The sequence below is a fragment of the Amblyomma mixtum genome, chromosome 4, assembly GCF_055824585.1.
Source record: "Amblyomma mixtum isolate Tamu chromosome 4, ASM5582458v1, whole genome shotgun sequence".
Taxonomy (NCBI): domain Eukaryota; kingdom Metazoa; phylum Arthropoda; class Arachnida; order Ixodida; family Ixodidae; genus Amblyomma; species Amblyomma mixtum.
Genome location: NC_143015.1, coordinates 79,595,428 through 79,609,983, shown reverse-complemented (window position 1 = coordinate 79,609,983; position 14,556 = coordinate 79,595,428). Strand labels below are relative to the sequence as shown.

The window sequence follows — 14,556 nt, the reverse complement described above, 5'->3', positions numbered from 1 at the left end:
TGTGCCTAGCTGCAGCAGGGTGCAACAGCTCTCTGAGCTTATGTAACAAATGCCTGGCAATGCATTCATTCACAACAATGTATCTAAAGGCATGGCATTATTGAAAGGCTTCTTAAAAGTGCGTGTCAAAGTCTCATACAGCAGATAACCTCGAACATGCTGATCGCACACCTCCATTTTTCTTCACCACTGGTCAATCCACAGCTTGTAGAAATGTAACGTGGAACTCAGTATCCCTATCACCTTTCAACAATCTGTGCAAAACATGTAAGCAACTTGCCGAAATGTGTACCGTTCCTACTCCCACCTCAAGGGCTTTTTTTGGCTACCTTTTTTCTTCTGTATACTGAGTTGAAGCTGATTGTCGTGCATATGAATAAAGCACTACAGTTTTTATGACCATTATTTTTTTCAGGCCAGTCGATCATTGCACACCTCAAAAAGGAAATAATAGTGCACAAAGGAAGGCAGGATGAACGAGAAGAAATGGACTAGCGCTAACATTCAACTCAGAATTTATCGAATCCTGAGTTGAATGCTAGTGCATGGCCGTTTCTTCTCGTTCGTCCTGTTTTGAATAGTGCACTATTATTTCCTTTTGAAGTGTGAACCACCAACACGCCCAAACATGCTCTCTTCTTCCATGTGTTACACAACTACTCGGGGTACTTAAACCCAGCATAGCGAGCGGCAGGAAAGGCGTTCCTTATCTCGCTGACGACACAGCTGGGGAGCACTTTGCGATTTTTTCGGCCGAGCCAGACCCACATCCAGCGTACAAACTGCCTGTACGCAGTGTACCTGTACCTGCTAAAGGAATGAAAAAGAATGAATTAGCAAAAATTTGGTACTAGGCTGGTACCACTTTACAAGTGCCTCATGTCAATGACAAATGCTAACAGCTGCTATTTCTTCTGAACAGTAGGTAACAGAAAATTGATAGCATAATTGTTGCTGATACCAAATGTATACTCTCGGATATACACACAAAATCTCGGACGGTGAATATGCACATGATTCGACTCGACGCACTTATCTCGTGAATGGCGCATTTAGTCTATATGTAGAGAGCACGTGTGTACATGCAGGAATCTAATGGCACTGCATGGCGCTCTGGATTGCACAAAACAATAGGTAAATGCAGACTCATATAAGCTAACTGCTGCATTTTTAATGCAGTAGAGTTTCACTACTACTACTACTGTGTTTCTAGAGCGCGCGCGGAAATATGCACGCGCCCGTGATAACGGAGAGCTTTAGCGCAGCCGGGGACAGCCGCACGGCAACGCATTACCGTTGCCAGCTACCGTGTCTACCGTACGGCGGTGCCAGAGGTTTTTAGACACCGGCTAAATTTTCAGTTTTTTCATGAAATGGCTTTCTTCTCTATCGGTGTTAAAACTCGCTAATTAGTCGTGCCGCACGTCACATTTCACAGGCACCCTGATCGTAAATAAGTCCTCATACGTACGTGTGGATATCGGGGGCATCGACAAGAGAAGGCCTGTCTTCTCTCAAGGCATAGTAAGCCACCGCCAGAGCGTGAAGGTTGAGGCATATAGGTTCAAACCCGGGGTGATTCGTTATACACTTGGCCCCCTCAGGCACTTGGGCGGCCACCTTAGGGACTTCTGTACAGCATATGGACTCGTGTTCAGTCTCCATAGGCCTACAGCGACCACAGGTGCACCTGCAATAAATATACATATCACTGTACCTCGTAGTATACCATGTCACACAGCCAGAAAACTTCGGAATAAAACCCACGTGCATGCGCCCTACCACCCGCCTGTGTACACGCTCGGAAGTAAACATTGCCGAAAGGTTGCGTTGCTTTGATCGCTCGCGGCCGACGAAAATAATTTATGTTTTGGTCATAAGTTCTGGCTGCGTAAGTGCAAGATAAGCGTAAAAGCGCATAGCACGTCAGGCGCACGTCAGGCGCTAACAGCGCAACGAGAGAAAGGACAAACTACAATGTATTACTGCAGTGGAAACCCTAGCTGTCATGATCAATACGATGCCTGCGTTGGCATAGCATTATTTTCGAGAACGTTAATCATCGCCACTTACCAGTCGATGTTGCCCCTCCGGTGAACTTCATTGACGGCCTGCGGCGCGGCATTCTGTTCGTCGTCGTCGCTGGCAAGAGGATCAAATCTAAAATGATTATCAGGGTTCTCAACGGAGCCGCGTTCATCGTCGTCCTCGCTGCTGCCGTCAAAAAAAAAGTTGATGTCCTCATTGGAATCAGATCCGTCGGAATCCGAGCTGCTGGGACTAGCCATGCCGTTGTTATCCATGCGCTGGTCAGCACGTGTGTGAGAAAGCAGACGATGCAGCAGTAGGTACGTCACAACTTTTGTGGGTCCACGTGACCAGGCGAAGTAGTTGATCTTCCCGGTCTGTGACGTCACTGTACAACTCGGCGTTCCGAAACCGAAACCGAAAATCGTTCAACTAAAAATACGATAATAAATTATTTCCTGTGAATATATGAATCTTTGAGTGTGTATCATGCTTCCTGGAGCCATAAGAAACGTTTGAAACAAAGAACGCGCTAACCATAAATTTGGTGTCTCCACCCCTTTAAGGTGTGTCAGAAAACTGCTTGCTGTGCTGTCTTCTGCCTCTCTTGCCTGACTTTGAGCCTGTTGTCTGCGGGTTAAAAGCTCATTTGCTCTGAGCAAAGGTCTTGATGCATGCAATTGATGCATGCGATAACACAGCAGTTACGTTTGGAAGAAAATTTTGCCTATCAGTAGTGCAGAAGAAACTACTGTGTCATCTCAGTCAAGAGGCAGAAGACGGCGTATGATCAACTTTCCTCTACACCCTAACAACAAACATTTTTCTCCCAAGCGTGCAAGACATCTATACTATCTCCAAACTGAGTTCCCGTCGCTCATATCTATACAATGCCTGCTGTGAGATGAATGCTTTGGGAAGGCTCACTGTGTTAATTAAATGCAATCATAGGAGATTTTCAAATTAAATTCACACTAAAGAGATAAACTGCACCAATGTGGTTGGCTTTCAATGCCGGCACTGTTCTCAGTGCAAAAGAAAACCAAGAAATGGCTTCAATTTAAGATTTAAGCATTTTATTGCCTTAACAAAACATACATGGTACTTAAGCTCAAAAAGATATTAAACGCTCAATCATCACATGGATAGTGACCTCAAGGCAACAAAGAGTGTCACATGGAAGGAACCGTTGATTCGTGTCTGCTATACATGGCAGGCACCAGGGCCATGTCTCCAATGAAGACTCCAACAGAAATATTGCTTGCAGTCGCACTCCACAGAGGGCATTGAAAACTCATGGTTACTGAGCGGAGCGAAAAAATAATGTCAATTTTAAACACTGAATACTTGGGACTGGCTGCGTGCATATAAGCACACACAAAATACACCGGACAACCCGCAGTTAATAGCTGTTTATCATGTTCCATTCAGAATACTTATGCATGCTGCTATAAGCAGAGTGAAAGAATAAAATAACAGAAATCTTTCTTCAGTTTTAAAACTTGCTGAAGTTAGTCCAATTTCTCTCGCTTATAAACGACTTCTGCTACTGAAAGGCTTACTCATCTGCCTTGCCTTTGTTGAGTCATTGTAAAGGCTTTGCTATTTTCCCTTAGGTTTTACAATTATTACACTTTACAAAACTGCTCATGCACTGGCGCCTTTAACAATGTGATGTTAAGTTTCCAGGGTTTGCAATAGGCTGGCGTGCATACCTTTGCTCGTGGAGTAATTCATTCAGGCAGGTCCTTATTTACGTAATGGAAATTGGTACAGAGAACTCTACATCTTCAAATTTTTGTTCATGTTTGACGCCACAATCATCCTTTTTTTTATCTGAGCAGCCATCTTGCCACCTCTTGAGGTGAGAACGAGTGCCAAGGAAGCCACTGCACATCGTATTCAGCATCTGTAATTTTAAGAATATGCGGAAAATTGAAAACATTTTGTAGAACAACAATTCTTGCAGCTTCTTATTCTTCTGTGTTACCGTTAAGCCACGCGTGCTCTCAGCTCCTGCTATGGTTTTGCTTTGATTCCAGCAAATGTTTGTGTTGTTAACCGCTACCTCTAAGTTTTGTGACATTCTGAACCATGTCGTAAGCATGGTTTCCACTAGTGTCCACATGGTGTCCATACCCATACGCAGTCACCTAGCTTGAATCTACATACCTGTAGACTGACTGTTTTTAGACTTCGAGAAAGCTTTTGATAGAGTACCTCATAACAGACTTTTTTTAGATCTTTCACGGCTAAACCCTAATCCTTTAGTCCATAATTGGTGACGTAGTTTTTTTATTGGCAGTAGATAGTTCGTTTTTGCAAATAACCACTCCTCACCTTTGTCTCTTGTGATTTCTGGTGTACCTCGAGGTTCCGTCCTGGGCCGCCTACCTTTCTTAATTTACATTAATGTTCTTCCTAATGATATTTCTTTTAACATACGTGTATTTGCTGGTGATTGCGTTATTTATCGACTCATTAACAATAGCTCAGATGTTCTCAGTTTAGAACGAGACTTAGAAACAGTACAAAAATGGTGTGAAACTTGGTTTAGTGTCTATATATGTGAATAAAACATCACTACTCTCTTTGCACCGCCCGCCAATCTTATTTGAAACGCACCTATTTTTTTAGTAACTGTGTAATATCCTCTGTGACATCTTCTAATTATCTTGAATTTACTTTTACACAAAATCTTCCGTGGTCGTCGCACATGAATAAAATAACTTACTCGGCTAACCGCACCCTCGGCTTCCTGCGGCGAAATTTGAAATTTACCACCCGTTTCGTTAAAAACCATGCCTACAGATCTCTTATAAGGCTGAAGCTTTAACATGCATGCTCAGTTTGGGACCTTCAGCAGACTAATCTTTCTAACACCTTTCAATCTGCCCGAAACCGGGCAGCCGATTTCGTTTTTCGCGACTATCGTTCAATACTAGTGTCACTGTGCTAACATCTTACGAGAACCTTCCCCAACTGGAAACAAGACGCAAAACAGCGAGGCTCATTCTTTATCATAAGTTCTATCATGTCCCAATTGCTAACAACGTCATATCGCCAGCTCGCCGTCATTTATTCCGGACCTGTCATCCAAATCAGTATACCCCCCAGATGCGCGCACATCGCAGCATCTTCACTCGTTTTTTCCACATACAGCGAAAGACTTGAATGATTTGCCTAAAGAACCAGTGCACCACTCCAGTACGGCGCACTTCAGAACAGCAAACTAACATCTTCTACTGTGAAGCCGCCCACCCGTAATGTAAAACCCCTACCCAGGTGCATTTGAGCAATAAATAAATGAATAAAATTCCGTTTCGCGTCATCGCATACTGTAGCGTCGGGAGTCGCTTCGTTGCTGGTCTTAAAAACGTTGCTCGAGGATTCGTCGGGCTTCTCCTGCACGCTGTTCGAAACAGCCACCACGTTCGAAACAGCCGAAGCTACTAGGTCATTTTTTTTTCGGGACAGGTTCTTTAGCAGATATATGAAATATGTAACATACATACACAAAATATTCTGAGTACAGTTCCGGTATGCATGCGCGACACTCATTTATATTACCGCCCTGATCAGATATATACTCAATAGGCATCAAAATATTCCTCCTCAAGACCGCCTTTCCCCATCCATCTGGCTTCAAATATATGTACGACTAGGAGCTCTGACAACCATCATAAAAAGCTTCAACATAACATGTGCCGCCATCTAGAGGTAGAGAAGTGCAACTTTTATTTCTAACGTTATGCTAGCAGCCAAGAGAGGGCGGACGCTTTGATACCAAACTAAAATACCGCTATGATCAATTGCTTTTTCTAAGAAGTTCTTCACAGGTAAGCGGATTATATGCGCGCGCTAAATTCAGCTTTGAAGGAAATGAAATGCGTGAAAAACTTAGAACATAGATTTGTTTGGCAATCGCTTAATAATTTTTTTTCGGTCGTTATTTAACATATATTGCTACCTAGCGGCAGGTAAGTGCACTTTTCTTGTTGAAGTTTTGTAGCAGGCCAGAAGAGGGCGGTGGCTTCGGAAAAAAAAAATGTATTTACGTTTCTCGTCGCGCGTTGGTCGCAGACATGGAGGAAGGAAAGAACGAAGGAGAGGCCCTGACGTCACTTTTTGTGAGGCCGCCCCGCAACCGGAAGTTGGCTCAGCTCTCCTCACTATCTTCTTTCTACACCGAGCTACGGGGCAGGGATCGCGCGCGGCTCGCAAGCGCTTCGTAAAAGAAAGGTATAAAAAAAACCGCGCCGCTCGCCGCTACACTCCTACACCTCCCTCCCCTCAAACACGCACCTAGACACAGACCGGCGCACAGGTGCGGTGAACCTTTTCCGACGCCAGGCGAAGAAAGACGACATTGCGCGCAGCTCACCATCCTCCTCGGGCTGCCGTACACCCGCCGTGTGGCCTTCGAAACGCAGCTCAGCATCGCCGAGAGCGGCTTCATGTTTCTGTGCTGTTTGGTGAGGTGCGAAAGTTCGCTGATCAAAACAATCAACGCTTCTTCGCGTGTCGAAGCGCGGTTCCGGAGTGCCACCTTTTCGCGAGATTCATTTCAATGCATCGATCGCTCCGCGTAACGACACCAAGTTTGACGAACAAATGAGCGGTTATTTGCTGCATTTAAAAGCAATCCTAGATGCGTGCGTAACGTCACGACGCCAAGCATGTAGACTTTAACACGCAAGGCCGAACACACCGTGCCGAAAGCCCGTCCACCGCCACCGAGAAACACTCGGGCCCCTAGCAACAACGACGCTAACGACGCCGTACGCCGTTGCTAGTGGCCCGAGTTTTCTTAGCAACAACGACAACGTTGCTAGTGGCCCGACTTTTTAAGCCTAAATTTTGACGTCACTTCCGCCACATTCTTGTCAATGCATTGGGAATACGAAGGACCTCTCCTTAGTTTTCCTTCCTCCATGGTCGCAGAGGACAGGAATATATAATATGAGCCCATAGGTACGAAACGTGAAACAATTGGAAAGTAAATGCTTGGAAAGCAATGTTCGAAGCTGTCGGTGCACTTTTTCAAGCGTGATTGAGTTCGCCAACGAGTGCATAGCTGTGGAAAAGCTGTGTTGGAATTGCACAAACAGAAAGGAGAGAGAAGAGCAAGCCTTTTAAGAAAACGTCCACATATAGAAAACGCTTTTCACATGCCAGCAGTGTCTTTAAACGCAAAGCGTCAAGCCTTCACTGTGTCAAAATGATAGCGATGGTCTCTTTACCTGACTCTAATAAAGGCTGAAGTCGTTGTATTCGTTCGTTTTGCGAAGAGTTCAGACGCTCTTGCTTCGGAAACTCCCAGTAAAAGGGCCGCTACTGCACCACATCTTTGCCGATGTATGATTGACACACTAAGTCCCTGCGTCTATTATTACGAAAGCTGCATGATGCTGCACTCAACCGTGAATTATTCGCTGTGAGGCCTGTTGAACGTGCTGAACAGACGCCGGTCTGGTGCATTTGTCAATTTGGCAGTTATCTGCCCTCGAAAAGATTTCGTGTTGAGTCCTGCTTAAGATTATTTTAGCAGACCTCATAAGGTTAGGTTCTTCGAACTGGCCTTCCGTGAAATGATTCTCAGAAATAAAGGGAAATATCACGTACCGCGCTAAAAAAAGGATTTACATCACTAACTTCTGCTGCAACTAAGTTCGTGATCATTATTTAAGGAGAAAAAAAACGCAATAAAATTTAATGCCGCAAGCTATCATTATGATCAACTTAATTCGCAACTTCATCACAACATGGCTAATATCCTCAAAAGAGTACACATTCAAGAGAATCTGCAGTGTATAAGACCCAAAGCTAGGTGAAATAAATGCGCCCAAGAGAGAAAAAAATTTATTCCATCGAACGAATATTATACGCGATCTACAAAAAAAAAAAAGAAACTAGCAATTTAACTATTTTTAAAAGATAGCTCTTTGAGTTCCATGAAACAAATGCCGTAGAGCATGCAAATTTTAGCCTCGTCAAGGTACAGGGGCCGGATTCTAACTGTCCATTGCCCATTTGTACATTTCGTCCTTTGTTATTGGTCATCGAGATATACCCGCGGCTTTCAAGCGTCTTTGGGGAGCTGCCATTGGGTGGTTCGAGACCGTACCTCACCATTGGCTGCGATATGCAGCCAATGGTACGGTCCTATCACCTACCACCTAATGGTCTGGTCGCTTCCGACGAACGCTTGACCACTGGCAGAACAAAATGGTCAATGGACGGGTTATGGAATACGGCCCAAGATTTCGTTTGCATCATTTGACTGCTAATCCCTCCTTCAAAAAGCGCGAATGCCTGCTAAAGCTGGACGGGCCGAATCAGAAGGTTTGTTAACTCTAGGCATGATAGATTAAATTCTGGTGCAGCTTGAAACACGCTTCAAATGAATATGCATTAAATAACTTCGCAAGGCAGCCAAAGGTGGGGTCACTTTGACAGCGAGATACGGAAAGTGAGCGCTAAAAAACTGGCATTGTGTGCTGGAATACGCAAACACTGCAAGCTTAATAAAAGAGGCATTGTTAGGAGTAAGTAAGGTTGAAGAGAAAAGGCAATGTAAACCAAAGATACTAAAAAAAGCCACGCCATTCCTATCCCATTGACGTCAGCTCACCGAACCATAAGCAGTCAAACTTTTCTCCTTGCTATGCTACGCTCGTCGGGTGAGATCTAAACAAGCCCTCTTGCCTTCTCCGTCCCGGGTGCAACAACCGAACGCCCAGAAGCACGGCATCGCAACTAAGCCTTTCGTCGCTAAACGCTCAATATCTCAATTCGTAGAAATTTTTGCTGCAAGTTCACCGCATACACATGGAACACTGACGTCGAGCGGGCACTTGGACGGCTATTGCTGAGCACTGCAGGCACAAAAAGGAAAAAAATTACGCGAAATGCTGCATTGTTCAGTAAGCAATGAAATTTTATAGCGAGAATGCAAACCTATTTCGTATCGGGGCGCGTGTGTATGCGTGCCTGTGTGGAAGCCAATTATGCAACTCGAATACATTAAAACAAAAAAACAAGTTCTGGCCTATAAATACCCGAACATGATAAAATACAATATCATGCTCTGGTATTTGGTGGGCAAAAGTCCTTTCCTACTCAGTTTTGTAGCGTCAGTTGATTATTTTCTCGAGAATCTGACTCTGATTCTCAGCAAACAGCATATTGAAAGTTTTGAACTGTAATCATAAATTTCCAGTCGTGATTTCAGTAGTGATTCAAGACTTCCTTTTGAAGCAACTTTTCATGGTTTCCTTACAATATGAGCTCCTAAAGTGAAACTGCAACCGAAGTAATTTGCGTGCTTTTTTGTGTTCACTTTTCTTCACCCAAACGCCTATTAGAAAAACTAGAAAAAAGAATGGATATTTAATACAATTAAGTAAGGAAATTGGCCGCACAGGAGAATAATTCGGAGTTTTTAAGAAAGCTCGGAGCGTGCAGATCGAGTTCCGGTGGTAGAAAGACAAGAACGGAATCCTCTTTAGTGCACCTTTAACTCTTTCAGCGTTCGTGTCGAACGGACGGGCGCTCCAAACAACACGGCCACAGACTCTCGTGTTCACCCTAAGGGTGAATCACCCTGCACATACACGGCGCTTTCAGAAACGTGTATGAGGGTTAGTTAATTGAGTGGTACGCGTAAAACTAGACACTATTTCACTGTTGGTGCATAATGCTATTTAGCACCGAAGTGGTGCTCTAAAGTGGCAAGCGGCCGGTCGTCGTCGGGGCGCCGTGGCGGCGGGCGCAGTGAGCAGTTCTATCACCGTGCTCTGCGCAAAGACGACATCACACACCCGCGGCGGCAGTGTCGAGGGAAAACCGTGCCGATACGCCGCCGAAAGGCAGCGAGTGAACTTTGGCATGATCAAGGCACCCCCGACTGCGAAGCACTGTGCGCCAATACACACTCGGTTTGATCATATTTCTAGCGCGAAGAACGCCGTTATAAGCGCGTCTTCTGTGTTTTTAGGCTCATAAAAGATGCTGCGGAAGCGCATGACAAAAAATTAGCCGCATATTCATCGCGTTTTCATGAATGGCACAGAAGTCCACTCGAGTCCACTTTTTGAGGGAAAGTGAACAATCATCGAGGAAGAGAGTAGAGGATGAGTCACGCCGTTCCTTCTCGAAATCAGTTCATTCCCTGAAAAATTGTACTGGAGTCGACTACTGTCGCATTCACCTTACCGCGGCTATTGAGTAAATAATAGCAATACTTGGTACATAAACCTTCAGTGCGCTATGCTTACCTATTCCATACCAAATTCGTATATAACCGAAATGTTAGGGATGCTCAAGGAGTTGTAGCGGAGGCCTAGTGAATAGTGCGCCCAGCTCCCAACCTAGGAGACAGCGGTTTGATTCCCATCGCATGCACATAATTATTTTTCTTCCTTCAGCAGTTCCTTCTCCACCGTGAATGGTTCCACCCCTACTTTGCTCTCTCCAGCAGTTGATATCTAGGGACGATTCGTGGCGAACTAGTGGCTAGAGTTCCTACATTTAGTCTCAGGAACAACTATAATGATTGTGGCAATGCAGTTCGTCTCCGAAAAGACCACCTTTCGATAGGAAAGGACGAAAAACCTGTTATAGGGAACTGTGGGATTTTTATGCATGTCTCTTCCAGCAGCCACTTTGACTCAATAGATATATGGCGCTCGGCTGCTGACCCGAAAGACTCGGGTTCGATCCTGGCCGCGGCGGTCGCATTTCATTTTATTCGAAATGCTAAAGGCCCGTGCACAGTACAATGTCGGTTGACGACAAACTGGTCAAAATTATTCGGAGACCTCCACTACGACGTCCTTCATAGCCTGAGTCGCTTTGGGACGTTAAACACCATGAACAATTTGTTTTCCCTGCTTTCTTTTTCAAAGTGAAAATAATGTTTTAAAGCATTCAACATGCAACAAATACAAGCCCTACAGCACAAGTTCTGGTTTTAGGTACAATAATATGACAAGTTATTTTCATAAGCTCATACGACAGGTCCTTTTTGACTCATCAAATATGTAACAATAAAAGTATCTCATTTTTGAATAGCTGCTTCTCGCGGCGATGTAGACGCACTTTCCTGTTCCATTATTTGTAAATACTTTTAAACTTACACTAGAACAAAGCACTACAGAAGAGCATGTACTGTTAATATACGCCTAACCCGAATATCTGATTACGGTCTCACAAGCAGTTAAAATTTTCATCCTTCAGCTGGGCATCCCGTTCAAAAGTAAGTGAAGGGTGATGAGCACATGCTCCCATGTCATCAAATTTATCTTTATCTTGATCAGCCCTGTGATTTATGATGAAACATGGAAAGCAGAAAATATTTAATTTCTAAACGACAACGCAGTTAGTACAGCAAATGCTTATGTGCTTTTCTTCAAAGTTAACAGCTTTGAGCTCAGGGTAAAAAAATCCTCAACTATAGGTATACAAGGAACTGAAGCAAAATGTTAGAACCACCTGTCGCACATCGGCTCACGTTAAAGACATGAACTGATCTGAAGGCTCATGTTGAAGCTCTGGGTTGTATTATTTTAAATTAGTTGACACACGTAACAACTGAAGTAACAAGCTCCGAGCATCTGCCTCACATCGACTTTTGTCAGAAATTTTTACACAGATAAGGCCAGAAATTTGGGAATTTCGAGAATAACAAACATTTGGCATACTGAAATTAAAAACAACAGAATGCATGCATCAAAATTTTGAGCGTAAAAACGGCAGTCACTGCCTGAGTTGACTTCCACTCAAACTCACTGGTCTGCATCGCGCAGAAAAATACCAGGAAAAAAGGCTCTACAAAGACCAGATAACTTACACTCCGACATTTTTTCACGAAAAATCATTAAAGTGTCGCGAGAGTTTAAAATTCTCGTGCTAGTTCTGCATCAGCCGCATCTCTAGCAGTGCTGCACGCAGAATTTCTCCGTGGAATCGGTTTCCTCATGACATTAACCATATATTATCTAAGGAATCTTTTTTGCCCACTATTTCGTCGCATGTGTCACGCTAGTTTGTCTAGTGTGCAGTGTACTCTTAATAGTCTTATTTTCCTTATATTATTGAGATTGGACTATTTGCTTGTATTCATATTGCTCTTATGCATTTGGTCGATTGTAAACAGATCTGCAATCGGGCCTTAATCCCCCTTTCGTGCTAATTTCTATCCCTCAGATCTTAATTATGTCACTCCTGGAATAATTTCTTCTTGTAGCTTAGCATTTTAAGGCACCCTAATCCCCTTGGAAACAGCAGGGCGCCGGCTCTTGATTAGTAAAAGAGTGTTTACTTCCTGATTTGATTCTTCCATTTGCTGTACAGGTCCGGAGCCTGCTTTTTTTTTTCATTTTTCTGCCTCTCACCCTCTCCCTTCCTTAGCCGGCGTTTGAAGCTCTCTTATTTCCACACATGTGCGCACCATGAACTGAGGTACTCACCCGTTGGGACACCTGTCGGCGCTTGAAGAAAACAGAACTTTCGAGGTCTATCGTTGCCCGCTAGATGGCGACTGAGGCTCGTGGCCACGTGTGTTTCTTCGACAGCGGGACAGAGGACGCCACCGCTCTCCGATCGAAGCTCAAGTGGCTCGTTCGGCGTGTTTGAGGCCGGGCCGAGAGGGATTTCCTAGAGGCCACTCGGGACAGATCAGCAGGAAGGCGTTCGCTCCAATTGAGACGAATGCGACGCCGTTCCAGCATAGTCGGCCGAGTGTCGAGGCGCCTTGCTTGCTCGGCTGGGCTAGCGACAATCCCCCAGACGGCTCTCCGGCGCGCTGCGGGGCACTTCCCTAATTGGCAGACGACACGTGTCGGGGCCGGAAGTCGCCGTGCTTCCACTTCCGTTTAACCCCTTTGCCCGCCCTCAATCACGGCTGGGCATTTGTTTCGCTGTAATCAGGGAACGCGGCTCGATTACTTAGCGCTCCTACCCCTGAGAACTGCGGAGAAAGTGGTCGCCAGTTCCCCTTTGTTGCAGCGCGCTGTCCCGTCCAAACAGGGGGCCAGCTATCGTCAGCACGACATGGTCTTCGTTTGTTCACACACAATGCAGCAATATTTGCGTAATTGCAGCGTAATTTCAGCAAAATTTGCTGAACTTGCACTCAGAAATTGCGACTGCAGCAAGATACAGAATTAAATACACATATTCTTAGATAGAGGTGTTTACTGTTAAGTTTTTGTTTTTTTTGCGCAAAATTTGTGTAATTGCAGCATAAGTTCAGCAAAATTTGCTGAAATTAAGCTCAGAAATTGCGACTGCCCCCAGATATAGAATTCTTTTCGCATATTCTTGGATAGAGGTGATCACTACTACGTTTTCTTTTGTGAGGGGGAGGGGGCGTCAAGCCAGCCCGCGCATGCGAATCTCAAGAGTGACGTCGCTCGTTTCTGCAGTCAGCACGGCCGCCATTAACGAAGGAAAGAATTTAGTAAAGCTCGAGTTGTGGAGGTTCCTCCCTCTCTTGTTGTTTTTGAGAGGGGAAAAATCTTGGTGACCGTAACAGGACGCAAAACGCCTTCCAGGTTCGACTTTCAACTTCGGAAGTGTTCAGTATTTATTGAGAGTATAAAAAAAAATAAGTAGAACGGAAGGACAACAACCACAAAACTATATACAAATGACGGTCTCGCAGAATTACCAGCCGAAACCAGCCCCTGGTTCCCCCAAAAGGAACCAATTGGGTAAATTCCGAAACACTCGTTAAACCAAAGCTTGGAGAAAGAAAGAAGCAGCGAAGGCAAGATATGGGAACGAAAATAAACCTGCCCCTTACGATACCACAGAAGTAAATTCGTTCTCCAACTACGCATCCTGAAACTGGATAACTTTAGAGAACTGTCCTCTTGCATTATGCCAGTAAGAGTATCGATCTGTGCCTCCACCCGGCGAACCAAATGCGACTTTGCGGTGCATTGTGGAGGTTAACTGTCATGAAAACTTTCTTAATTTGAACTAGTAATGATGGGCGGTCCACCTATCCCGTGAGTCCATTGGGCCTTGCAGCTGCTCTTGCCCTCTCAATCAGATCCTGCTGAACTTTCGCGTCCGAGCTGGACTCGACGAAAACCCAAGCCAGACTTCCTTCTCTACACTCTACAGGCAACCCTTGTGGATAAGGCCAGCATTGAAGCGATTTTTTCTTAGTTCTTAAAAACAGGAAAATCTCAGCACATGCAGCACATGCAGTTCAGTACAAGCATGCCCCAGTGAGCGGAAGAAAGAAGTGAGGGGAGTGAGGAAAAAATTGCGAAGACACTTTGGCAGCTAAAGTCTTGAGAGGCGAAAGCCGAGGACACTATGCCATTACGAATTCCGGTGGATGTGACGTCACACCGTTTGCGTGGCTATATCGATACCCAAATTATACATCTTTCGGGGATCTTGAGTGTTAATTACGCTTAATGACACATTTTTCCATCTAATTTCACACAAATGCGGCTTTCTTCCGACCATTCTGTGATAATTTTCACTATGCCGTGACGACTTCCGATG

The 14,556-nt window shown here is 44.7% G+C and overlaps 1 protein-coding gene across 1 annotated transcript; it reads right to left on the bottom strand.

Annotated features, from left to right (window-relative positions):
* Positions 1-601: 601 nt before the first annotated feature.
* Positions 602-2,554, bottom strand: LOC149347149 (uncharacterized). The gene is made up of 2 exons (XM_089585505.1): positions 2,074-2,554; positions 602-1,690 (listed from the first exon to the last, which is right to left on the bottom strand). The coding sequence occupies exons 1-2, from the start codon at positions 2,301-2,303 to the stop codon at positions 1,462-1,464; spliced, it is 459 nt and encodes a 152-aa protein (XP_089441631.1). The 5' UTR covers positions 2,304-2,554; the 3' UTR covers positions 602-1,461.
* Positions 2,555-14,556: the final 12,002 nt, after the last annotated feature.